The sequence below is a fragment of the Cryptotermes secundus genome, unplaced genomic scaffold, assembly GCF_002891405.2.
Source record: "Cryptotermes secundus unplaced genomic scaffold, Csec_1.0 scaffold81, whole genome shotgun sequence".
NCBI classification, from domain to species: Eukaryota; Metazoa; Arthropoda; class Insecta; order Blattodea; family Kalotermitidae; genus Cryptotermes; species Cryptotermes secundus.
The window spans coordinates 267,579-294,975 of NW_019718023.1; the positions used below are offsets into that span (position 1 = coordinate 267,579).

Consider the following 27,397-nt stretch of genomic DNA (forward strand, 5'->3'; position numbering starts at 1 on the left):
AAGTGAAATGATAATAATTATGAGTTGCCGTATGGCTTCATGTACAAGTGACATTTGTTGACTTAACAATAGGAAGAGCTAATGAAACAAAGGGCACGTTTTGAAAGTGTCGTGCTGTGTCCAGCTTACCGCAAAATGGCCGACCATATTTTATAATTAATGTTCTTTTGTAGAAGATGCGACAGCTGTGTGACTGAATGTCTGAAGTTGTTTTGTTCACTGACCTGGCTAACCAGGGAATCCACAGATTGGCTGACTGACTGATTGATTGATTGATTGATTATATAAATAGGCGGATCCTGACTGTTGTACACCAGATATTGGATGTCCTCCCTTGGCTTCTGGATTTACAAAAAAAAACTCTCTCAAAAATTTCTTGTAGGCCACATCATATTATTTGATATAGTATATGTGGTTTACTTTACAAGATGACCAGGGAACGTAGCACGCATATGTGAGTAGAAGATTGTAAATAGGGTTTTTGCAGGAAAACCAGAAGGAAAGAGACAAACAGGAAGAAATAGACGTGGGTGAAATGTTGATATTAAAATTGGATCTTAAAGAAATAGCATGGGCTGTACTAATCTGGCTCAGGATTGGGACCGTTAGAACGCTTTTGTGAACGCGGTGATGAACCGTTAGGTTCTATAGGATGTTGAGAGATTTTTTGGATAGCTAAGCGACTGGTGGCTTCTCAAGAAGGGCTCAATTCCACTGAGTAATTTCTCTCTGTACCTAGACTACACATAATGAACTGGTAAGATGAGTAGGCAGTAATTAATTTGAAACGATTTTGAAGGAAACATTTGTAGCTTCATCAGAACACAATTCCAGAGTTTGCCTAGAGGGACTGAGGGAAACTCAGCAAGTTATAGAATATATACAAGCTTACACTGAATCATATATTATTGTATAGTTATAGCTATGTGTCCATGGATGTTCATTCATTAATCATTTGTTAAATCCAGATAACAGTGGATAAAATATGAAAGAATATTTTTAGCACAAATGAAAAGGATTCTAAGGCCCAGAAGATCTCGCGAAAGCTGTAACGGCTACGTGAGGTCCGAACAGGATTCATAAGGCAAAGGTAAAGCTATCCCTGTAACAGGCCACGGAGGCCCATAGGGCTGTGAGACGTTGAGCCTCCCACATTTTCTAGAAATTAGGGTCACAGATTGCGGTAAAGTTGTCAGCCTTACTCGCCGGCCACCGCTTACCCGCCGGAAAATTCCTGGTACTGAGGCTGAGTCGACCCCAGGGCCAGAGTGCGGCTACCTTCCGGCTTGTAGCATGGTGCCTCAACATACTACGTCACCGCGTGCCTCGAACAGGCTTCATTCCATGCCTGTATCACGAAACGAAAATTATTCATCTCTCATAAAGAAAACTCATTGTATGATTTGATGTTAAATTAATATTATAAAAATACGTACAAGTAATTTGAGAGATGATAAGAGAATTATAAGACTGATGGAGAAATAAAATATTAGGCTCCAATGTGAGATACGGTTAATATTATAAAGCGCAGTACGTAAAAGTACAGTCATATATGAAAGGTTGAAGCTACTGCGGATGAAGGCATTGAAGACGAAGGAAAGGAAAAGGTCAAGAATAACAAGATGAAGGGATATAGACAAAAAAGACAGGAGCGAGAGGAGAAGAAGTAAAAGGGAGACAGAGAACAGTAGTAGATTAAACATTATTTGACGTAGAAAATATATGAAAACCAAAAGGAAGAGAATTGAGAGACAATGAGAAAATGAAAAAGAAGGGCCTTTCCTGTCCACTGATATAACTGTATCTCTTTTGTTATAAAATTTATGAATATTAATGCAAATATATTATAATTTCAAAGTAAGAATTCATGTAAAGATTTCTTTTTGTCCATAAAACTTAAGCTTCAGGTTGTACACTAACCTGTATTATCGGTCTACGTCTGGAAACAGACCAAAAGTTACAGGATTGAATTTAAAATATTATAAGTATATGTACACAAAGGGGGGGGCGTTGGGTGAGGGAGAAGATGCAAGAATTGCAGCTGCATCCGGATGTTAGTCCTGAGAATGGGGAACCGATGCCAACTGAAAAAGTTTGGAGCGTGGAAGGGAGCAAGAAATGTAATTACGAAGTACTGTAAAACAAGGTATGATAACACAACTCAAAATGTAAGACTAAAACTTGATTTTTACTGTTCCGAGAGCTGCAATTTCAACCCCAATCGCTACCCCCAAATGAAATACAAGAATGAAGAAGCAACTGCCAGAAAAATAAAAATCCTCTCTCTGCATGTTCGTCCCAACTTGTTCTCTACTTCATTTTAATTCTTGTCCTTCGTTTCCTTCCTCCTTCAAGCTCTTTCTCCAACTTCTCTTTTCCTCTCACTTCATGCCTCAACTTCGGCGGCTCCATATTCCACATAACGACCGCGGAGTCCGGGATTCAAAAACGGGTAAACGTAAAGTTGTCCCTGTACTCAACTATTTCTAGTGGGGTGGGACTAAGTCCCTTGTACTGGAGCCACTTCTGGCCTATTGTACCAGCCCCAGATGATAGATGAGGGTGACTGTGGAGAAATTGGTGGAATGAAGACTGGCAGGGGAAACCGAAGTACTCTGAAAAATCCCGCCCCAGCGCCACTTTGTCCACCACAAATCTCAGCGGTTAACCGCTTGAGTTATGGCGCGGCCGTGCTGAACATAGAATCAGAGTGTAAACCCGAACCAGATGACAAACAATCTGGGGGTCGTGACCTGGGTGTAAAAAAAGATCTTGATCGGAAAGAAGGTGGAATTTCGACCCCGAGCCTCGAACTGGGAGGTTGTGTTGAGGAAGTTCGTGAGGAAGCCGTCGAGTTGTCAAGAAGTTTTAGTGTAGTGAAGAAATAATTTTGAAGTTGTATAAGAATTGAGAAATAAAAACTGTATTTTCTATACAAATTGGAGAGACGCAAAATTCGCCGTGTTAAGTGATAGTTTATTGCCCAACTCCAGAAGATATCTTCCCGCTCCGGTACCCACAGGAACCAGAATTCCCTGCGCGAAAGAGTAAGCAGCTACCGACTAGTGACTTCGCATCTGCTCTGCTGGCGAATACAGGGACCCTCAGAGCCAAGACGCAGGAGAATTCCAGAGGCTGGAGGCGTGCTCACGTTGGTGGAAAGGTTATAGTTTCTTGTCTAAAACATTCTTAAAGGTGCGTCATCACCAACTAGTGACGTAGATAGTAACGTCATCAACAGAAACTTGATATATTTTATGTAAGATCTGAGGTTTTCACGGCGGTGATTATGAAGAAAGCAGTCTTATGGGATGTGGCGCCCTGTAGGTGTGGCAATAAAGAAACCGGATTCATGCTCTAACCCTTTATTAAAAAAAAATCAGACAGTCGAAATGTTATCCCCTTCAATGTAGTCCCCTCCCCGATCCCTACACCGCTCCATGCGAATTTTCCACTGTTGGAAGCAGTGCTGCAGGTCATCTTGTGTTATGCTCTTCAAGAGTTGCGTCGCTTTTGCTTTCACTGCATCCACGGACTCGAACCTGGTCCCTTTCAGCGCAGACTTGATTTTTGGGAAGAGAAAAAAGTCGCACGGTGCTAGGTCCGGAGAATACGGTGGATGTTCCATCACTGGAATGTTGTTTTTTGCCAAATACCTCTTCACAGATAGCGCGTTGTGTGCTGGCGCGTTGTCGTGATGAAGAACCCATGAGGCATTCTTCCACATGTCTGGTCTCCTTCGTCGCACACGTTCACGGAGGTACGTCAAAACATTTTTATAATAAACCTGATTGACAGTCTGACCTTCAGGCACCCAATCAATGTAGATTACCCCCCGGATATCGAAAAAAACAATCATCATTGCTTTGAATTTGGACTTGCTCATGCGCGCTTTCTTCTTCCTAGGGGATTTGGGGCTCTTCCAATGCATGGATTGTCGCTTAGTCTCTGGATCATATTGAAGAATCCAAGTTTCGTCACACGTAATTACGTTTTGGAAGAAATCAGGATCATTTTCAATGTTTTCAAGAGTGTCAACACAGCAATTCACTCGATGTTCCTTTTGCTGGGGGGTAAGGATTTTTGGCACCACTTTAGCACACACCTTTTTCATGCCCAGATCGTCGTGCAAAATCTGTCTAACACTTTCCTTATTGATGTTCGTAAGTTCAGAAATTGCTCGAATGCTCAGTCGACGATCTCTTCGAACAATTCTAGCGACCTTCTCCACATTCTCTGGAGTTTTCGCAGTGGGAGGACGGCCCGATTTTGGATCGTTCCCGACGTTTTTCCTACCCTCCATAAACTTCTTAAACCACTCGAAAACTTGCGTGCGAGATAGACACTGATCACCATATACTTCTGTCAACAAATTGTAAGTTTCAGTGGCAGATTTTCCAAGTTTTGTGAGGAATTTGATGTTAGCACGTTGTTCTGCATTAGCACTCAGCATTATTCCGACGGAGCTCAGAAACACGATCCGCTTCTAACAATGGTCGCGGCCAGACTAACCGATGCACGTGAATGAAACTTTGTGTGACGGTAGAGGGAAGTCCAAGGGTCAATGCCCTACCCTCCTCTTCGTCAATGACGTGGCCGGAAATGAGTCATAAAAGTAATCCGGTTTCTTTATTGCCACACCTTGTATTGTGTTAACCGACGTTTCGGTTACAACGGGACCAATATCGTCATGTAGGGACTTCACTGAACAAGCAGGTACACCTATACCCTGTCCTTAACACATATTTCAGACACAGAACAGTGCCCTGACAAGCACAGTTATGCATTTGGAGGTCGAAAGATGTACGTCTTCATAAGGAATACATTTATGCATATGTATACAAGGACTTCACCTCAGTATTATCACGTGCTGAGGTGGTGAGTGATTTATAAGAGGGGGTTTGAGGTGGCTGATTGGATTTATTGCACTTTATATATATTCACACAGTTCGGGACTGCAGCCTATACAGCACTATCGTTATCCCCACACTTTACAGTTCACCGTTACACACGCACTGGAATTCCCAGTCTTCACTAGTCGTATCCTGGCAACGGATTAAACAGTCTCACTGTAACATCAGATCACAAATGAAGTCTTCTTGTCATAGCCTCAATCCTTTCTTGCCATTTCTACATCTGCAAATTCCGAAGACTCCTTCTCGACTACTCTTATGTCCTACTCGACTACTCTCTACTACTCTTATGTCCTAATCGACTACTCTCGACTACTGTTATATACTCCATACCACTCTGCTTCTACTACTCCTGTCCTGCCGAATATTTCTTATAATCATTTAGCACGGACCACACGAGAACCTCCATCTTCTTTTGTCAAGAATATGTTTACTGGTCCGTCCTATTGTTGAGTGCGTTTGTTGGTGAAATGAGTTCACCGAGTCATTGCCTAGTAACGGGTATACACGTTACAGTATTATTGTTCTACGGGGGGGGGTACTGAGTTCGAGCCTCGAGTCTAACAAAAGCCCTTCTGAACAGCGTGGGAAACATGGCAGTGATGTTAACACTGAGTTTTGCTTATGAATCAGAGTTGTAATTATCCAGATCAGTTCAATGTGGTATAATTAATAACAACCTGTGAGCTCTAAATTATATGGGAAATAAACCCAATAGCAATTACATGATTATGGGGCTGTAGTATGAGAAAGAAAAGGATCTGCTACATCAAACGTAAGGCCGTCCACCTGCCTCCCTCACGATGCGTTTCTGTTTTTATACAGCCCTGTCTGTTCGTAGCAATTATAATAAGAATATAAAGGGTGTTCTTTACAATGTAGTGCACCGAATTTCCAACAGAGTTCTTTGCCGTTTACTAAGCTCACTTCTGGCCTGATTATGAAATGTAGCTAACGGTTTGATATAAACTTATACAGGAAGTTCTGGGAAGAACTAATAGCCTGCTTTCCTCTGATAAGATATGGACCACATAAAAAACGAAAAAATAAAGGGGAGGGGGGAACAAACAGACGGCCGTTGCGTAGCAGCGACATGAGGGACACACAGAAGAGAGCAAGGTGATCTCATAACCTTCCTTTTATTTTTTTAAAGTAATAAAAGTAGCCTAGAAAAAAACCAATTTATGACCTTAAAAAAATTTACTTCATTATGCTTGATTATGACTGTAAAGAGGAGCCGGGGTAGCTCAGTCGGTATAGTGACTGTCTATGGGCTGGACGTCCGAGTGTTTGGATTTCGAGTCTCGGTAGGGTCAAGAATTTTCTCTTCTCCATATCGTCCATACCAGCTCTGAGGTCCATCCATCCTCCTATCCAATGTGTACTGGGGGGGGGGAGTTAGCCCTGGGGGTAAAGAGGCAGAGGCTGACGTTGGCCACTCGCCTAGAATTAATCCCGAGGTAAAAAATGTAGATCTTCTCGTATACATCCACTCCCCCATACGCCTTCATGGAATAGTGCTTAATTAGTTAAGCACAGGGACAACTTTACTGTTACCTTTGCCAGAACTTAAAAATCACGGGATATGCGAAGTGGGTTAAACGGTGCCTTTACTTTAGGACAGTACTGTACTTGTGTGCTTGATTTACTTGCTTCCAGTCGCTGCTGAGAAGCTGTTATCTATATCAGGACCCTAGGCAAGCGAAAGAAGTGTTGCATACCGGTTAGTAGTGATTTATATATTATAAGCAGTAGTAAGTACCGAACACACCACGGTTTGTAGTGAGGTGCTTTACTGCTCTGTCTGGCAAGCGTACACGCTCAGTACAGTACACAGAGATGAGTGATATGGACCACGTGATCTGGCAATGATTCAGTGAACAAAGGGAATAAATTAATCATTTTACATGTGGAAACAATCAAAGTTTAACTTTATCCTTACGTTTACGTAAGCAAAACTCCAAGAAAACGCACGGAGAAATACTGATAAAGGTTCATGCACTTTTAACAGCGGCAAAAGAAGTTGAGTTGTGAGCTTCACGCTCCGGCAGTTTTACTCTCATAGAAAGAGTCCCCATAACTTCATAAGAGGACACTCAATATATTTGGACATAGTCAGGAAACGTAAAATTTCCACCCTTTTCAGAAACGAATTAGAATAACAGGACGAAATTGAGAACAAGTGAAAAAATATGTTTTTTTTTGTGATGATTAATAAAGTTATTTCCTTCTGTGATGTGTAGTATGGGTGATAGCAAGCATGTTTCGGATAAAGCTGATGCGTCCTTCTTCAGGTTAAAAGAAGCAGTGACTATGAAAATTACTGATCTCTTGGATGTGACGCTCTACAATTTGGTAAAATTGTCCTCCTTTCAGAGGAATATTTTGCTTCTGTCCTCAAGGTAGAAATCTGCTGCGTATGTAGTCTCCCATTGGAGGATTCTCAAACCTGGAACTAGGAACATCGCCGTCTTTCACGACTTGATAACTTACAGCTTGATAGATAACGTTTCGGAGAAACTGCTGCCTCCTACTTCAGGATTAAAAATTATCTTCTCCATAGAGATTCACTATATATGAGCTGAGGTTCTCAGGGTCGTGATCAAGTACGCTGAAAATTAGTCAGCATTCTCCTCCGAAACGTCGATATAGCTAAAAATCTGCAGGGCGTAACACCCGACAAATCATGGTCAGATACAGTTCCGGCAATACTTGAACGAAAGTCAAGACAGATATTAATGCCAATAATTACATTCACGGGAAAGTTAATAACGGGAAATATTTGCTCCCATTCGGTTCAGTATCCTGAGCAGTCGCCGAAACGTCAAGAATAAAATGTGTATCACTGCAGTTCCACTTAATGCACTGTGGCAAATTTAAAATATTTAAGAGCAACCCTAAAAAATCAAAATTTCGCTCCTGAAGAAATTAAAAGGGATCGAATTTGGGTAGTGTTTGCTACTATTCAAGCCAGAACATTTTGTCTTCTCGTCTGCTTTCTGAAAACATAAAATTAGAGTATACAAAACTATAATTTTGCTTGTGGTTCTGTATGGGTGTGAAACCTGCTCTCTGACTTTAAGGTATATATGTTGATGCACGTGAACTGTAACACTGTAGTACAGTATTATTTGGCCGATTAGGGCTGCACATTTAAAATAATATTATTTAATCATTTTTGGTACCTGATGATTTTTGTATGTAAAGTGATTTTAAAACATTTTAAAACAATATAAAGGGCATATATGTGTGCCGTGACACTCTTCTTGTGTGCTGCTTTACGTTTACAGTGGAGATGAAGTCCACACACACACACACACACACACACACATGCATATTGTCACGTGTTACAGTGACCATAGACGGGATTTTGGATATTTGGATTTATTTGCCACTTCCAGATCGTAACTAACACATCGCTGATATCCACACTTTACGGTTCACTAGAACACATAGTCTAGTGTTCTCAGGCTGTTACTAGACGTTTCCTGGTAACGGCTTCTAACAATGATAAGTCCTCTCTGAACAGCGGCTCGCTTACAACTGAACCTTTCTTGCTTCAGACTCCAGCACAGAACTGACTTGGTTGCCCCAACTGTCTTCTTTATAACTCCTCGGCACGAACCGACTAGAAAACATCGTTTCCAAGAATGTCTCTTTTGTTGCAGATCAATTTCTTGTTGCAGGAAAATGTTTACAGGGCCATTGCTTAGAAACGGCTGTGGTATATTTCCTTATCTCACGGGCACCGCATAGTAACGGCTCTACACGCTAAACTACATGTAAAGAAATTGCTCTATCTATCTATCTATCTATCTATCTATCTATCTATCTATCTATCTATCTATCTATCTATCTATCTATCTATTCCTGTTCTTCCCACTTGGAGCATGGGGCATCAGTGAAATGCTTTGTTCCACTTCAGTTTCTTAATCTTAGACAGCCAGGCAGTCGGCAGGACTCTTTAGGCGGGGGATCAGCCCGTCGAATGGCCGCTAACCTACACGGGACAACAAAAACACAGAATAAACGCAGAAAAACATGCATGCCTTGAGTGGGATTCGAACGCACGATCCCAGCGTTTGAGCGGGCGAAGATATTCCATGCCTTAGACCACACGACCATTGCAATCGGCGCAGTACTTTGGCCAAGTAAGTAAATATCACAGAGGATTAAAATATTTTCAACTTAGTGAAATGTATGATTAAATAGTGAAGTGTAACTACACAGTTGCCTCCGAATAACCCACCGTATTTCCTCTAGAATATGTTTTCTTACCTGTATGCAGAACAGAGTTACTCTTATTACGTATGGAGCTGAGCCCTTCTTGAGGAGAAGCCAAATCTGCAGCTACTCAAGAATTTCCCAGCATTTTATGGAACCCGAAGGTTCATTACCGTGTTCACAAGAGCCCTCCACTGTTCCCTATCCTGAGCTAGATCAATCCATTCCATATCATCCCATCCTGTCTCTATCCATTTTAATATTGTCCACCCACCTACTCCTTGGTCTTCCCAGAAGTCTCCTTCCTTCTGGCTTCCCCACCAGTATCCTATATGCATTCCTCTTCTCCCCCATTCGTGCTACATGCCCTACCCACGTCATCCTCATTGACTTGATCATTTTAATTATACTTGGAGAAGAGTACAAGTTATGAAGCTCCTCATTATGCAGTTTTCTCTTGCTTTCAAAAATATGCAAATAAACTCATTATGATGAATTCATCTCTTTACGGAGCATTCTCTGAACTGAATACTTCTGTGTTCTGTAATATAATTGTCGTGATACTGCAGTTGTATTCTGCAGTAGGCCTGCAAGGTTAATCAGAACACGGACAAGCCGTGCAGGCAACCGGCCAGACTCTCTCAAGGAGCCATTACATGGAACGCAGCCAGGGAGTGGTCGCACATGTTCTGGCAAGGAACATCAACAGCAGACAACTTCCAGCTTCTATTGTAATCTTTGGGTGCCCAACCCAGCGGATGTGGGTCGACCACAATTGTTTTATTTATTACGTACTTAGTGATGGTGTCAGTAGCTCAGATTACTTAGTGTCGAATGACAGGATGATTAGCGATGATAGATTTTGAAGGAATAAGAAATACATCAGAACTGACCTAATTTAAGGTACTATCCTGGTATCTGCCTGGAGAAATTGAGGAAAACCATGAAAATGCTCTGTAAGGATAGTTGCATTCATGTGAAGATTCAAACCAGGCATCACCCGAATAAATGTCGGAAGAGTTACTGCTTTAACCAACTTACTTTTTATTAAAAGCGGCAACAAATAAGATGCAAAATATGGCGTGTTTCTGATATGTTAAGCGACATCGTACGAGATGAGCCTATTTCTGACGTTGTGACGTTCCTTCTAGGAGCTGGAAATTCTGCATGAATGGTACAATATCATTTTATCTCAAGTTTGAGCCGTCTTACGAATTTCACAGGGTCACAGTCTGTTGTATAGAGCTTTTTAACGTAACGTTTATCGAATCTTCTACCAAGTGTCAGACCATATTAAAGTCTGGCAGAGTTCTACTTTTAATTAATTTTATACAGTACTTTACAAGGGTGTGAAGCCGGGATAGCGCAGTCGGTATAGCGACTAGCTACGGGTTCGATAACCGAGGGGTCGGAATACGAGTCTCTGTAGGGTCAAGAATTTTCTCTTCGCCACGTAGTTCAGACAGGCCCTGGGGTCCACCGAACCTCATATTCAATCGGTACCCGGAGGTACCTCCAGCTAGTGTCGAGGTCAAGAAAATTTTTATCTATACATCAACTTCCCCATACGCCTTCATGGCGTAGTGCGTAATTAGTTAAGAACAAGGACAAATTTACCTTCACCTTTTCTATATAAGGGTACTTGTAGTTCGATATTTTTACAGACGCATATACCCATGGATGCCGACGCTCGTCTAAACCAAGCCCCCCCCACATACACACACACACACAGACAACAAAGAGTTCGACATCGAAGAATGGACTTCAATATTATTAGTTACATAAATTTTCCTTTTTCTAACCACCACTGTAACAGCCATTGAGAATTCAATATAATATTTCACCCTTTGAAGAATGCCGTCTTCGGGGAGGTGGAGGCATGAAGATATTTTGTGAACTAACGTTTCGAATGAATGTATTGTCTCCATCTTCAGAGTATAAAAATCCGCGAACGAGGATCTGCTGCAGCTACCAGCTCACGGCGGTAACTAGCTCACGGATTTTTATACCCTGCACAAGGAGACGATATCTCTCCGAAACGTCGGTTTACAAAATATCTACACGGCTCCACATCCCAGGAGACGGCATTCTTCCTAGTCACCGACACGAAAGCCTCAAATCTTACATTTCTCTATTTATTATATTAGTTTCCCTGCTATTAATTTCCGCCCCTTTCCCTTATGGTCCCTTCCAGTCCTACAGGTTATCGAATGATGCGTCCGTTAGACAATATCTCCCACGAATAACACCTAAAAATATTCAATCAAAAATTATTTCTTTCACATAGTGCGCTACGCTTCATATGTCTACATAAAAAATTCAGGGGCTGTGAGACCGCATTTGAGACTGGTCCGGATTTCATTTCTCGTCTCTGGCCCTGCTTATAAATGTGAAACATGTATCTTAGTAGGGACGGTACCGCGTTCAGTACAGTCATGCACAGAAATGCAATCGGATCTTGATGTACGAACACAGTTGCGATATCATGTTAAAATGCTGAGCCATAGCTCAAGCGGTTAGTCGTTGGCTTTCCACTGTGGCGGCCACGGTTCGATCCTGTGTCCGGTCAAGTGGGATTTGTGATGGACAAAGTGGCGCTGGGGAGAGTTTTCTCCGAGTACTTCGGTTTCCCCTGCCAATCTTCATTCCACCAAATTCTCCATCATCATAATCACCCGGGGCAGGCTGTAATAGGCCAATCAGTGGCCACCGTGCCATGTGGACCAAGTTGGACTCCACCCCCCACTAAGCGAATTAAAAAAATGAATATGTTAAAACGTTTCAGCATTGGCTGCAACTATTTTATAATTCGGCGGATTTCCGCTTGGTGCGCGCAAGTAATGATCTAAGTTTTTTGTTTCTGTGTTCAGAAGTTATTGCCCTCTGAAGTCAATACATCAAATTACATCTCTGAACTAAACTGGAAGCGCGGAAAGTAATATGCTAGGAACAGCTGAATTAGTCGTACTGACAAATTGACCATTTTTCCCTGCATAGACTAATATATTAATTTTGTTTAATTTTCAGTGTGCCATCACCAGACAAGACACATTTACATGGATTCGTGTAAGTATAACCTAAAGAAATAAATGAGCCATAGTAATCAGAAGTAGCAAATAACTGAGCACTTATATCTTCTGTGTTATGACGCCGTGTAGTCCGTTGGAAGTCAACAGATATTTCAGACGAGCATGTCGCCTCAATCTTAAGGATCTTACCAAGCAAGAAACTAACGTCAAAGCAGGCACGGACTCTATTTACTTCCTCTGCCCTGAAGATGGAGGCGACATGTTCTTTCGAAAGTTCAATTGAATTTTACGGGACTACACGGAGTTGTATACCAGAAGATAGAACTCTTCTTAAACGCTGTGAGGAAAAAACAGAGGAAATTTTGTAGAACCTATGACTTGGCAAAAATACTCCACGGTTTTAGTCCGCAAGCGAACTATACCGACCGAGCGACCGCCGCTTATCGGCGAAGTTAGTGCCAACTTTAGCGGATAGAGGGTGTCGCGGGGTCAGAGCAACGGTTTTCTCTACCTGAGCCAATATTTCCTTGAAACAGCTCCTCAGTTATCCTCACGATGCTGAGTGGACCCCGTTCCAGACCTGCTACTTCTCAGAAAATCTGGTAGTGCCGGGAATCTAACCCGGGCCTCTGGATATGTACCCAGGAACTTTGATCACTAGAACACAGAGGCGGCCATTCTCTGATCTGGTAGCTGATAAAAAACGAAGTTTGGAATTGTTTTGGGCCAGTAATTAGAATTTGCCAAATATAGGTGACAAATACTTTTTAAAGTAAATCAGAAAATATAAAACAAAGAAGAATACCTAAATTAAGATGACCGGAAGTTGCAGAGAATTGATATAAAAGACACGAAAATTAGAATAACGAAAGAAAGTTCAAAATAACAGAGAAGAATGACAATCAGTCGTAACTGAAGTTGGGGTTCTAAAGAGATCCGTTTTGTCAATGAGTGAAGCAAAGTTACTAACTGAACCAGGAATAAATATAAGGAAATTATATTTCTTGCTTGTTCACTGTTTTGTTGATAATACATCTGGGACAACACCAGTCGTGTCCAAACTTAACCATGATAAATATTAAACAGATGCAGGAAAGAATACAGCAAATTCACACATCTTGTACTGCGCGCCACTATGACGTAATTTATGGTTACACTATTCTCTTATCACACACAGAGACATAAATTTGAATATTATCAGAACACTGTGTGTAAAGTTGATTTGCTCAAACTTCTCTTCTTGATGATAAATATTACGCTTTACTTACTTACTTACTTACTCACTCATGGAGCTGAGCCCTTCTTGAGGAGAAGCCAATTCTGTAGTTTCTCAAGAATTTAACAACATTTTATGGAATCCAAAAGTCCATTACCGTGTTCACAAGAGCCCTCAATTGGTCCCTATCCTGAGCCAGATCAATCCAATCCATACCATCCCATCCTATCTCTAAGATACATTTTAATATTTTCCACACATTTACGCCTTGGTCTTCCCAGTGGACTCTTTCCTTCTGGCTCTCCCAACAATATCCTATATGCATTCCTCTTCTCCAAAATCGAGCTACATATTACGCTGTGCTACAATAAATATTATTCTAATATGTAATTATGGAAACATTTTATCCAGCGAATATATTATTTATTAAAATGTACTTTAAGCTTAAATCCCACTGGGGTATATTTTAAAAGATCCGTTCATTACAGAAATGTATTTATAGAAAATAAATCTCGGGCTAGGTGTAAATGTTTATGAACTTGTTACCATCTTTGTCTCACTACAGTCAAGAGCAACACCTGCTACCGGCTGATCCCATAATTATAAAGACTTACACTTAATTACAGTTTTCCCTTTTGCTTGTAAATACTCAAAGCATCTAGTAATTTTAGTATAATGAGTTCCTATTTTCTGTAATTTTTGTTGCTGTTACAATTGTGCGTAGTATTTATTAGACGTCACACATACCTATTTTAATATTTGATAATAATATTACATTGTAATTATTAGTCAGCTGTTACCCTGTTATACAGGTTAGTAAATACTAATAAAGTTAGCAAACTGCGTTCATTTTGTAGCTGCTTTCTCATTTCAATGCAGTTCATAAAACAGTAAATATATCCCTGTAACAGACCGTGAAGGCCCATAAGGTTGTGGGACGTCGAGGCTTCTATATTTTCTAGACAATCGGCTCACATATGAAGGTGAGGTTTTCAGCCTACGCGCCGGCCGCTCTTTACTCCTCAGGAAGGTTCCTGGAACTCATTTCTGTTAGAGACTGAGTCGACCCCGGGGCCATAGTGCGGCTGGAAGGATTAGGTCAATTGAAAATCAAGCGACTTCATCTGGAATCGAACCCGCGACCTTCCGACTTGTAGCATTGCATCCCTCACTACAGTTCATAGGAAACTAAATGTAAACGCAGCCATATTTTCCTGCCTACACACCGTTCATTCACAGTATGCGTACTATCGGCGGGAAGGTAGCTCAATTTGTTTGCACGCCACGATTTTTCAAAACCCCGAAGGGACTTTGTGGACACGCTGTATATCCCTCGTTAACATCAGTGAGCTACTATTGAACTACGCAGTGCGTTTCAAGAGCTCTGAGATCCGATAATCCGATATGGCTTCAATTAAGTTTACAACTTGGCAGTTGTTTTGGGAAAGAATTCGAATACACATTAACCAAATTATGATAATTATTACTAACTGTTAGTATAGTAATAATGACACTGAACTGTCTCTTCCGCTATGTTCGGTGTTGACTCCTCAAGAGCGTAATTCTGACGAACATGTTCGACGTCCTCGTGTTAACTTGAGACCGAAAGAAAGTAATGGGAAAATGGAAGCCTTACGGAAACTTGGAAGGGTTTAAACTAACAATAAATCTAACATAAAAGTTAAAAGAAGGAACAACGATAGCTCAGTCGGTATAGTAACTAGGCTACGACCTGTACGACTGGGTTTTTTTTTTTCCTGAAGGGGAAACATTTTTTATCTTCTCCAAAGCTTCCTCACCGGTTTGGGGGCCCATCGAGTCCCTCCTTAATGAGTATCTATGACCCTTTCCCTGGGGATAAAGCTGAAGGGGCTTGGAGCTGACCATTCTCTTCTATCATGTGCCGAGGTTAAGAATAACGCGACTGTACTTCCACTCCTCCATACGTCTTCATGGCATAATGCTTAATTACAGAATTAAGCACAGGTATTGGCATTAATGGCCGGTCACGGTAGCCGAGCGGTGTAAGGCATGCACTGTCTTCGCTCGCTCGGAAGCCGGGATCGTGGGTTCGGATCTGTTTCCTGTGAGGTACGAACTGAATTCTTATATATTATTCTTATACACTGCCGGTCACGGTAGCCGAGCGGTCTAAGGCATGCACTGTCTTCGCTCGCTTGGAAATCGGGATCGTGGGTTCGAATCCCACTCAGGGCATGGATGTTTGTGTGCGTTTTTCTGTGTTTGTCTAGAGGTAGAGGCCTTGCGACGAGCTGATCACCCTCCCAAGGCGTCCTACCGTATGTGTAAGATCTAGTAAACCGAAGTGAACGGAGAAGTTCATGGAGGTAGGCCTAGGCCCACTGGGGCTGTAGTGCAAAGGAAAAAAAATGGCATTAATGAGCTTCTGGACTTTGTCCATCGTCCGGTATACTAAAGAAGATAAATTCTCGATAATTGGATCTGTTTACGTCCTCAAATGAGGGCAAGACATTATTCAGTTTGGTCCCTTAGAAAGAGCTAACCTCAACCACTCGACAACCTCTGTCAGATTCACTACAGTGATTTGGGTTCGTTGTTTCTAAGGGACCCAACTATATTCCCCACCCCCTCACCTGAGGACGCAAACACATCCAGTTTCCAAAACGTCGTGTTTCCTAATTTCTAGAACACCTGACGGTGGAGAGAGTCCATAAACCCTAGTAATTCTGAGTGTTATACAGAACCGTCAGAATCCTTTAGGATCGACGTGTTCAAGTCACATGGTATTAATATTTAGCATAATTTCTTCACTATCAATTTTTTTGGGGGGGGAGGTGCCTGGATTGCCCCAGCCTACCCTCATATTCTTATTCCTGTCTTACGTCTTTCTGCATTGTCTTACAGGTTAATGATTGCAGGTTTGTAAATGATTGATTTTTGGGTGTAGGACACGCCCAATGTTAACATCGTGTGTCCGAATGAATGCAGGCCAATTCATTATCTCAGTATGAACTGCGAGTCACAATAAGTCAGGGTGAATTAGACAGATCCGCAGTATAAATTAGGTAGGCTATTCTGTGCTGTTCGACTGAGTGTTACAATGCTTCTGCGGGAACAGAAGCGTAGAGGCCATTGTGTTGAAGCCACTCCATATACATCTCCATGGCAACCACAGCGGTTTTCGTAAACACAGTGCCATACATTAGTGACTGGCAATTTAGATAGTGCGCAATTTTCACGCTAGAGCGCCCATTACAGTCCCTAAGGGCCTGTTCAATAATGGCGTGTTTCACATCCGACTGTACGGTGCCAACATGGAACTAAACAGAGCAGCCAAGTGATATACAGCCCCCCTGAGCCCATTTTACTAAACTTTATAATTTATTTAGGCATATGTCTTGTATTTCAGTATTGTGGAATACAATGAACACACGCACAGCACAAAACATAGTTCAAAATGCCAAACGTGTTAACAAGAATGGTGATATATGGGATTATTTATCGGACATTTCTATACTGACACCACGGAACTGAGCTCTTCTTGAGATGCTGCCAGTCGCTCAGCTACTCAAAAATTTTCGAAAATTTTATGGAATCTGAACATTCATTACCGCGTTCACAAAATCCATCCACTAGCCCCTATCATGAGTCAGATCAATCCAGTTAGATCCATTTTAATATTATCCTCCCATCTAAATCTAGGTCTTCCTAGTAGTCCCGTTCTTCCTGCATTTCCCATAAAAAAAACATTAATTCCTCTTCGATATTTCTGAACTGTTTTCGTGACAACTAAGCTGTGCTTTTCATACCAATGTACTCTGCTCTTTAAACGCAAGGTGGGAAGAGATTACGTTCGGTTATGACGAGACAACATAGAGGCATACTGAAACTAGTTTTCAATTGGTCTGCATCGAGCAGGTTTGCGCAGCGGTAACCCTCTAGACTCAGAATCAAGTGACCTTACTGAAACTCGGCCGAGACAACGTCTCTTGTGTTACGTGGATTTACTCAGCCCCTACAGGAAAATATCAGGATAGTACCACGACTAGGCAACGGTCGCTTTTTCCACAGCCGTTGCAATTTAGCATTCGACGCTAATTGTCTAGATATTGACAGCGTCGCAATTTGATTTAATTTAATTCAAATTTTTACTACACAAAATTTCTGTAATTAAGAAATTAAAATATAACGAATTGCGTTAATGCAAGATTTGAATTCGTTCCATTTAAAGCGTGTTCGGAACTCTGTAGAGAGCCTACAATTTCCTTCTACCTTTCTATCTGTACGTATGAAACAGTTCAAGAAGCGTTGGACGGGTATTCATGAAATTTGATATTGGAGAATTTTACGAAACCATGGGATCCCGTTCTTATTCCGGTTGCGTATGCTTAGCGAAGACTTTATAAGGAGACCTATACACATTTCCTAGGGTATCACGCTAATTGTTTTCAGAAACGACCAAAAATTTCGAACAGGCCTCCTAGATAAACATGAAACACATATTTTATGCCCGAAACATCTTTCCTTTAAGTTCTCAGGGTAATTAAACAAACTGGTTACTACAAGTACGTTTCGAAATTGTACACTCACTTGCTATTCTACTCTATGCTACAAGCCGGAAGGTGGCGGGTTCGATTCCCGATGAGGTCATCGGATTTTTTCAATTTATCTAATCTTTGCAGTCGCACTATGGACCTGGGATCGACTCAGCCTCTAAGAGAAATGAGTACCAGGAATCTTCGGAGATGTAAAGGTGGGGCCGGCGAGTAAGGCTGACTTAACTCACCACCATCTGTGAGCCGTTTGTCTAGAAAATGTGGGAGCCTCGCCACCTCACAATCCATAGGCCTCCACGTCCTGTTACAGGACAGCTTTTCGTTTTACACTGACATAATGGTTGTCTGAGCTATGTCGATGTAGGCAGGGTTAAATAAACGTTTATAGGCCTATAATTTCATCTTCGGTTACGGTAACAGGCATTTACTGCCTTCGCTAGCTCGGAGGCCGAGATCATGGGTTCGAATCCCACACAAGGCACTGATGTCTGATATTTGTATATGTTTATTATGTATTTGTGTTATCCTGTGTTTAGGTAGAGGCCTTGCGACGAGATGATCACTTATCCAAGGAGCTCTACAGTCTGTAAAATGATCATGAAACTGAAAATCAGAGGCCAGGGCCCAAGGGGGCTGTAGAGACAGATAAGAAAAATAATTACATCGCATATTCTAATTAAATTAGTTTAGGCCATGTACGTATTCCGATCTGTAGACTATATTCCCGTTGCTGCTTTGTCAATTCAACGAAATACCAATTATACCTCCTTTTTTCCCCTCTCTTACTCCGTGAGTTCTGAACGCCACGTTGCCAAGCGAACCAACACTTCTCAGTCACTATCAGTGAAAACAATTCCGGTCCGCATTCTCAGAAATTCCTTCCAGTGTTTCTGAACTGAAGACTTCGTGACTCCGTTGTGACCGGCCAAATCACGCGATTGAGATAGTGGCCGTGAGATTGATATGCTAATGTCATGAAGTCGTTACCAGAGAAGAGGCCGGGGGGGGGCTAATGTTGCTAATCCCCGTACCCATTCCACACCATAATGCCAGCATGTAATTGCCTTCCTTTGCTTCGCTTTATCAACTTCACAGGTTTGTTTAAATATTCAAAACAAGGAGTGAGTGAGACGGAAATAGCGTTACGCTTCGCGGTTTGCAAGTCTCGTGACGACGACCTCGTTATTCGGAGCACAATGGTAGCCCGTGTGGAGAACCGGAAGCATATCAATTGGCCGCCCGTCTTCGTTCTGGAATCTCACAAGTTTCTTAACATACTTGCTCGAGTAGGTTATAAGACAAGGCTATTTTTTAAGTACAGCTTATTTGAAAAATGTGTGAAGCTTGGAACTTTCAGAACGATTCAGGAAGTTCAATGAAAAACTCCTGACACATCAGGGATCAGATGGACGAGCGTGTCAAACTGAAGGCACTGCCAAAGAGAATGTGGGAGCCTCGACGTCTCACAAACTTATGGGTGTTTACGGCCTGCTACAGGGATATCCTGTACTGCCAGCTGGTCCCTTCTTCTCACCACGGAGTTGGCCATTCAGAGCACTAACTGAGGACAAGAGGGTGAACCAGACCTCCTGTCTAGAAACTATTATGCATCTGCATCATAGAGTTAGTGTTTTAATAACATTATTCTAAATAGAAGCCTCAACAGGAATTCAGAAGACGCCAAAAACTGAAGTGTTCTATCTTCTGGTATATAACGTCACGTGGTCCGATGTTTCGGAGGATCATGTCACCTCTATCTTCCGGGTTAAAGCTTAAGCTGCGCGAGAAACCAACGCGAAGCTTGGAAGAAGCAGAACTCAGCAGAACTCTCCTTTATTCTATGCTACCGTTGACTGTAAGAGGCACCCTTGATTTAGTAACGGGTTTGCAAGAAATAGAACGTACTGTCGCGTATTTAGGGGTGAGTGACTATAGACAGGGTATGGATTATTGAATGGATTTATCGATCACTTGTATACACCACTCGGAACTACACTTTACAGATAACTAACACACGCAGACTAGTATCCTCAGTCTGTTAGAGTCTCCACCGACCGTTTCCTGGCAACGGCTTCTACCGAGGAGGATTCTTCAGTTTACCGAGCTCAGGTCTTCTTGTCACAGTAGCCCGTGCAGAATTCTTGTCAATCGACAACTCAACTAACTGGGTCCCAAACTAATGGCCATTTCACACCAACCTCCTCTTCTTCCCTTCACAGGTTTCAACCGACAACTAAACTCAGTAACCGACCACCTACTTTACGCCAATTCAGTCAAGTGAACTGCTGAAAACTGACTACAACTCAGCTGGTGTCCTCATTATATAATCTCAGGGCGGACCCAACAGAAAACATCGCCTCCAAAAATCTTTCTATTGTTGTCATGGGCTGTCGCCTAGCGATAGAATGGATATCATATCCGCGGGAAAATGTTTATCGAGTAGCTGCTTAGAAACGCGCATTTGTTTATCCGCCTGTTGCATAGCAACGGGTCTACAGGCCACAGTACATTACAACAGGAACCGTAAATATTAATACATGTAACACTCCTGTATTAATAGATATAAATGAAGTGAAACTGAATTTTTTAAATTAAGTTTATATATTTCTGCCTTCTTCACTTTTGCGCCCATTCTCACACAGAGTCAACATATTCTTCTAGGCCCCTTCTTAAACCAGCGGAGTCAAGTTCCGAATTGCCCCAAAAACAGACTTCTGTGACATCTAGTGTATCTCTATCGCAGCTATTTCCCGAACAATTTTCCACAGATTTTCCTGCCATATTCTTCTTATCGGCGAGACCCAAGTCCTGTAGCAGATGGTCTTGCTACATGTTGCAGCCTCGCGGTAGCGTAGTTGGTTGAGGTGCTATGCTACAAGCCGGAAGGGGGTGGGTTCAAATCCCGTTGAGGTCATTGGATTTTTTCAATTGACCTAATCCTTCCGGCCGCACTATGGCCCTGGGGTCGACTCAGCCTCTAACAGAAATGAGTACCAGGAATTAATTAAATAATTTTCCTGGGGAGTAAAGCGCGGCCGGCGCGTAAGGCTGACAACCTTACCGCAATCTGTGAGCCGATTGTCTACATAATGTGGGAGCCTCAACTTTCAAGGCCTGATACAGGGATGGCTTTACTTTTTCACTTTACATGTTGCAGCCAAGTCCCTTAATCCTTCCTTAAGTGATCTATAAATAGTCGCTTAGTGATCGAAGCTGGCTGGTCATGCCACCACAAATCACTGCCTTACAAATGCAACCTTCACTTTTTCAGACAAGTGCTCACGAAAGGTGTCAAGGACTAACACACTAAACGGGTTACGAAGCGCCCCGGGGCATCTTTCCCAGACATCTTGCACCCCACTTTCCATCAAATCAGCCGTCATCCAACCACTTCTTTGTGCACGCACAATATCTTCAGGATACATCTCATTCTTAGGAATCATTCTGCTATTGAGAATCATATAAAGTGATAATTCATGGTCATCAGAAGTAATGTCCATTACCACTGGTACACGCCGATTTTCTTAACCCGTGTTTCTAAAACAAAACGGTAAAGCTATCTCTGTAACACGCAGTAGAGGCCCATAGGTTTCTGAAATGTGAGGTTACAAGATTTTCTCGAAAATCGGCTCATAGATGCCGGTGAGGCCGTCAGCCTTACACGCCGACTGCTCTTTACCCCCAGGAAGATTCCTGGTACTTCTTTCTGTTAGAAGCTGAGTCAACACCAGGACCGTAGTGCGGCTGGAATGATTAGGTTCGATTGAAAGATCCAATGATCACAACGGGAATAGAACCCGAGACCTTACGACTTGTAGCATAATGTCTCACAAACTACGATACCACAATACCTCTCCCCTCCCCAGCCTGTGATTCTAACTTTAACATGAACAGTGTAAGAACGAGTGAGAATATTTCATCTTGCCCACAGCCCATTCATAGTCGACTCTTAACATACAGGGTGTTGACAAAGAAGTTACAGGCTTACAGGGGCTGTAGTGTTCACTTACATGAGCATAACGTTCCAGTCTGGAAATGAGTGTCTGTTGAGGTATGGGAGGGTTTTGTAGTTGGCTGCAAACTATGATTACACTGCTATAAACATAAAGAGAGAGAACAGAGAACCCAGATTTGCTTAGTCGCTGGTGAAGTTTGTCTGATCGGATGTGCGTTGTGGATAATGTTATGCTTAGAGGTGATTTGCTTCCCGAGAATGTTCATTGGCACGGCCATACATACAATTCATGTCAGCCATTTACCAAACAGAGTAATAAGATACCACTACAAAGCCACTAAACTGATATCAAACCGAATGAGGATTACAACACCAGCCACCACTGCTTTTTCTTGGTAGCACCGTAAGCAGGGCATCCACTGAGACAGTCACAACACCAGCCACCACTGCTTTTCCTCAGTAGTACCGTAAGCAGGGCATCCACTGAGATAGTCACAACACCAGCCACCACTGCTTTTCCTTAGTAGTACCGTAAGCAGGGCATCCACTGAGACAGTCACAACACATGCAAGGGACAAGTAAGCAAACCTAGTCACGTGACGAACACTGACCTCTCAACGCACGCTTAAGTGTTACTCCTGTATCCACTCAAATGCAGAACTTATCTGTATCTCGGGTGGCATTGTTGCCCTGGGACTTCTATGCTCAATTAGGTGGGTACTATGCCCCCTTTAGCGTAGTCGGTATAGAGACTGCCTACGGGCTTGGACGACTGAGGGGTCAGAGTTCGAGTCCCTAGTGGGTCCAGAATTTTATCTTCTCCGCGACGTTCAGATCAGTTCTGGGGCCCACTCAGCCTCCTATCCAGTGGAGACAGGGGACTTCTTCCCGCGGGTAAAGCGGCCGGATCGTAAAGCTGACCACTCACCTCCAACTAGTGCCGAGGTCAGAAAAATACGGATCTACACATCCACTCCCCCATACGTCTTCATGGCGTAGTGCTTAATTAGTAATTTTTAGTCACAGAGCCAAAAACACGTGATAATATGACCACGTATTTAGTCTCTAAGCTGAGTTTTCATCTCTGTCCCGACACCTGGCAACGAAGAAAGTCTTTTTTTAATTTATTCGCTCCTGATTTGTGCCAGGCAGTCGGTCTGCACTTGTCCATCTCACATTTTGGCCCGCAGTCCTATCGCAACTGGTTATTTTGTCTGTAACTTTTCTTTTATTTCTCTACAGGTATGTCAACTTATTCACTACTTTCATATGTAAAACTGTGTCATGTTCAGATCTACATACTCAAGGGCAGTTTACAGATCTAAATCCTTTACATATTTATGAATATATACTGCTGTATCATTTATAAATCGATTGAAGTTTCGTGATGACACCAGGACACGCACTGGCCGCATGGAGGCAGCTCGAAGGCCATGAAACTTTGACAAAAGAACTGCGTGAGTCTCGTGTGAAGGCCCCAGGCCAACAGAAAAGCTTCTGCTGAGATTACAGACTTCAATTGATTGGAAATAAGTCCATTCGATAATTCCTTATACCTTAATAACTACTGTATACATAAAGAAATAAAGTATAGAGATACAGATGGCCTAACAGAAGGATCTCTGTCATAAAAATAAATAGGTATCTTGGTTCAAAATGTGCCCATCAGAAGCGTAGTTGTGTTTTCTAAAGTTTCATGAACTTCCGATAGATGGCAGGAGGAGTGCGAACTTAGAGAACATTACACTGTGGGAACGGTCCACATTCAAGCAAGTGTGACAACGCAAGTTCGTCTGTGTAAACGGTGCAACTGTATCTGTAACTGTATCCTCCTATGTAACCTAGAGTCGGACATATAGAAAACCAGTCACTGTCCGTATTGTTGTGGGCTTTGCCTAGCAACCGCTGTTTACTCGTCGTTGCTAAGCAATGAAGCTTGCGTTGTCATACTTGCTTGAATGTGGGCTGTTCCCACAACACTAATCTTTTGGGATTGTAAACTGTACGAAAACTAAGGGGCAAAAAGATGAGCTTTTGTCCGAGAACCACAAAAACGAATATAGTCAGTTACAGAACTCTTATGGTTAGAGGAAAAAATATTTGCGCAAAGCGTCTGTTACCTCATAAGCAAATTTCCTAAATTTATTTAAAGAAATAAGAAGTATACAGTATGTACCAAATACTAATAATATATTCTAAGAGTTGAGTTGAGAGATATTTTCAAAATTCGCAAGGTGATCGCTATGAGAGAATAAGACGTTTATAAGAATGTTTTAACAGAGGCCCGGGGGCGCATTGCTTAAGCCAATTTTTGTATATATTTTTTTTAAATAAATAAACAGTACCCTAATCAAAATACTGACTAATTCATGAGAGCACAGATTAATCAAAAGAAAACATCACAAGAACAAAAATAGATTTAATTCAATTATAAACCATTTGACATAACATTCATATTTAATTAATAAATAACTAATTACATCCTATATAGTTTGTATTGAGTCTTTTTAGCCATCATCAGGGATATACACCAATTATGAATGAGCCAAAATCTATTCAGTTCAATCGAACAGGGATCCCTTGATTTTCCAGCCCTTAGCTTACTAACTATAGAGAGAGAACTCGAAAAATAATAGCGTCTCAATGAAAAATATAAAAAATGGACAAACATTTTCTTTCCTCAAGGACGTTTTCAGAACGACATGCACTTGTTTTTTATTGCTAGTGGGGTGGGACTAAGTCCCTTGTACTGCGGCCACTTCTGGCCTATTGTACCAGCCCCAGATGATAGGTGAAGGTGATTGTGGAGCAACTGGTGGAATGAAGATTGGCAGGGGAAACCGAAGTACTCGGAGAAAACCCGCCCCAGCGCCACTTTGTCCACCACAAATCCCACTTGACCAGACCAGGGATCGAACCCGGGCCGCCGCTATGGGAAGCCAGCAATTAACCGCTTGAGGTATGACGCGGCCTAAGACATGCACTTGGTTAGAGACTTACGATACTGTTACTCATTACGAAGTCCGCGTGCGTCATGTGATCCGTCTTTTAATTCTGTCCTGCTCGGGAAATCGAAAGTGTAATTCAACCCTGCACGATGTGTTACTGCTCCTTGTCTCGGGGCTGTCAGCAGTCTCTGTTCCAACCGAAATTAGGGCCCACGTAGCCTTTTCCCCAAATATTCTGAGGCTTCTTTTTCTTCATGCATGAACCTGACCACTCACCTCTATTTTATTATTATTATTATTATTATTATTATTATTATTATAGTGGGTGGTTTTCCCCATTCACCGCGACTAATATTCTATTGTACGTCCCCCTTTGATATTCTATCAGTCTCCATACCCTGCCGGTACTGGTGCTCGCTATCAGCCCCGTTCAGCCAGCGAGGCTGGCTGTGGTACCCGATGCTTCCCCATCTACCGGAGGCATTGGAAAGTAGTTGGGCGGGAAACATTTTACTTTGCTCAGAGGTCTCCTAGAGAGATGAGACCACTCACCTCTAAGTCAAGAGGTTAAAAATAGTGGAGCTATACCTCCACTTATCCATACGTGTTCAAGGGCTTGGTGCTTAATTAATTAAGATCATGATATCAGTATCTGGGAAGTGACTAATACCCTTTCTTTTTTTAAAAGTTCGCATGTGAGATGTCTGAAGGAATTGAATCCATAAACGTGATATTCAATAGCAGCGTCTCTACAAAGTTTCATGCAGACAGACGAATTGCTTTAACACCCAGCAGCGAAGGCACGGACACTTATAGTTTGAGGAACATTCTGTGGCTCAACCTATACTTCTTTTGTCTTGCATTCGGGAAATGCCCGGTTCGAATTCCGGCCCGGACAATGGCTACGGTATATACTGACTGAGAATTTTCGTCATATTCTTCAGTTCATCTAGTCAAATTCTGGAACAATTTCTTAAATTAGGCAACGTTATTTCATTGACTGATTTAAGGCTTTCGTGGTGGTTACCTGTTAATATTAATGCTGTTCTGGGGTTATTACAACCATAAACCTACGGAGTAACAACCCAAGAACATCATTAACATTAAGGTCTATTTCCTTTCGTATCCCTTCCCTTTCATTATTCATTATCATCTATACACTAACTTTATGAAAGTGAGCTCTTCTTGAGAAGCCGCCAGTTGTGTAGCTACTCAAGAACTTCCCAGTAGCTTATGGAACCCGAACGTTCATTACCGTGTTCACAAGAGCCCTCCACTAGTCCATATCCTGAACCAGATGAATCCAGTCCAAAACATCCTATCTTATCTCTCTAAGATCAATTTTATTATTATTTACTCACCTACTTCTTGGTTTTTCTAGTGGTCTCTTTCCTTCCGGCTTTTCCGCCAATATCATTTATGCATTCCTCTTCTCCCCATTCATGCCACATGCCCTGCCAATCTCATCCTCCTTCACATGATCTTTCTAATTATACCTGGCGAAGAATACAAGTCATGAAACTCCTCATTATGTAGTTTTATAAAAACCTATCGTCACTTCATCATCCCTCTTCGGCCCAAATATTCTCCTCAACCCACTGTTCTCAAACACCCTCAGTCTATGTTCCCCCCTTAATATCAGGAACAAATTTTCACACCTATAGATTAAACGCTATACGAGTACAGTCTCGTGATACTGAGAGCTTGTTAAATAAACTACAAGTGCATAAATACCGAACAGATTTCAGCTGTTGGACCTATTTCAGGCGTAGTTAAGTGGAGTAAATTGCTGTGTATGGGAGGAGGCATGCTTCCTGAGCCAGCTACCCCACCTCAGACAACTCTGCAGCATTCCAAGTTCTCGCAACAGATGGCACTGAAGGTTGCTCAGACAAATGGCCATGTCTCGACGCCTATCGGCCATATTTAAATTATCAATTCTATAGAGAAACCTTATGCGTGCCTGGATGCATGCATTACGACACTGGTAGTCTGCAGAAAAGACTTGGGGTAAGGCAGATCGATATAAGTAACATAACACACGATAAGGCTTTGTATACGTAAAACATTGCATTGTGATTTCAGGAGTCGGTTCAATTTTTCATATGCAACATCTTTTCCAACTATGTATTATGAGCATGCAAGGTAACAGTTGAAGGAAGGGGGGATTGGGGGGGGGGTTATAATGAATGCGATCACGTGGTATTGTCCTTTGTTACTGAATCACGCGAAGCGTTCGCAAATTAGAGCATTTCATAAATTAACAGAGATGCCTAATCTTAGGAGTGTATGAATTTTAGGTTCTCTGTGCATGTGATCAGCAAGATTTTATTTCTGTGGCGCTACAGCCCAAATTTGGGCCTAGGCCTACCTCCATGAAACTCTCCGTTTCACTTCGGTTTATTAGATCTTACACATTCGGTAGGACTCCCTGGGCGAGTGATCAGCTCGTCGCAAAGCCTCTACCTGTAGACAAACACAGAAAAACGCACACAAACATCCATGCCCTGAGTGGGATTCAAACCCACGATCCCGGCTTCCGAGCAAGTGAAGACAGTGCACGCCGTAGAACGC

The 27,397-nt window shown here is 42.1% G+C and overlaps 1 protein-coding gene and 1 long non-coding RNA gene across 5 annotated transcripts in view; one reads left to right on the top strand and one right to left on the bottom strand.

Annotated features, from left to right (window-relative positions):
- Positions 1 to 27,397, bottom strand: part of LOC117282706 — a 169,874-nt gene that overhangs the window by 100,778 nt on the left and 41,699 nt on the right. The window lies entirely within an intron of this gene.
- The window catches only part of LOC111866210 (paired box protein Pax-6), a 259,392-nt gene that overhangs the window by 64,183 nt on the left and 167,812 nt on the right, over positions 1 to 27,397 (top strand). For 2 of the 4 annotated variants that reach the window (XM_023856174.2, XM_033752651.1), the window contains exon 2: positions 12,165 to 12,203. The exons of the other annotated variants lie outside the window; for them this stretch is intronic. In XM_023856174.2, coding sequence (XP_023711942.1) covers positions 12,194 to 12,203 — 10 coding nt within the window. In that variant the 5' untranslated portion in view covers positions 12,165 to 12,193. The remainder of the gene's footprint in view (positions 1 to 12,164; positions 12,204 to 27,397) is intronic. 4 annotated transcript variants of the gene reach the window in all.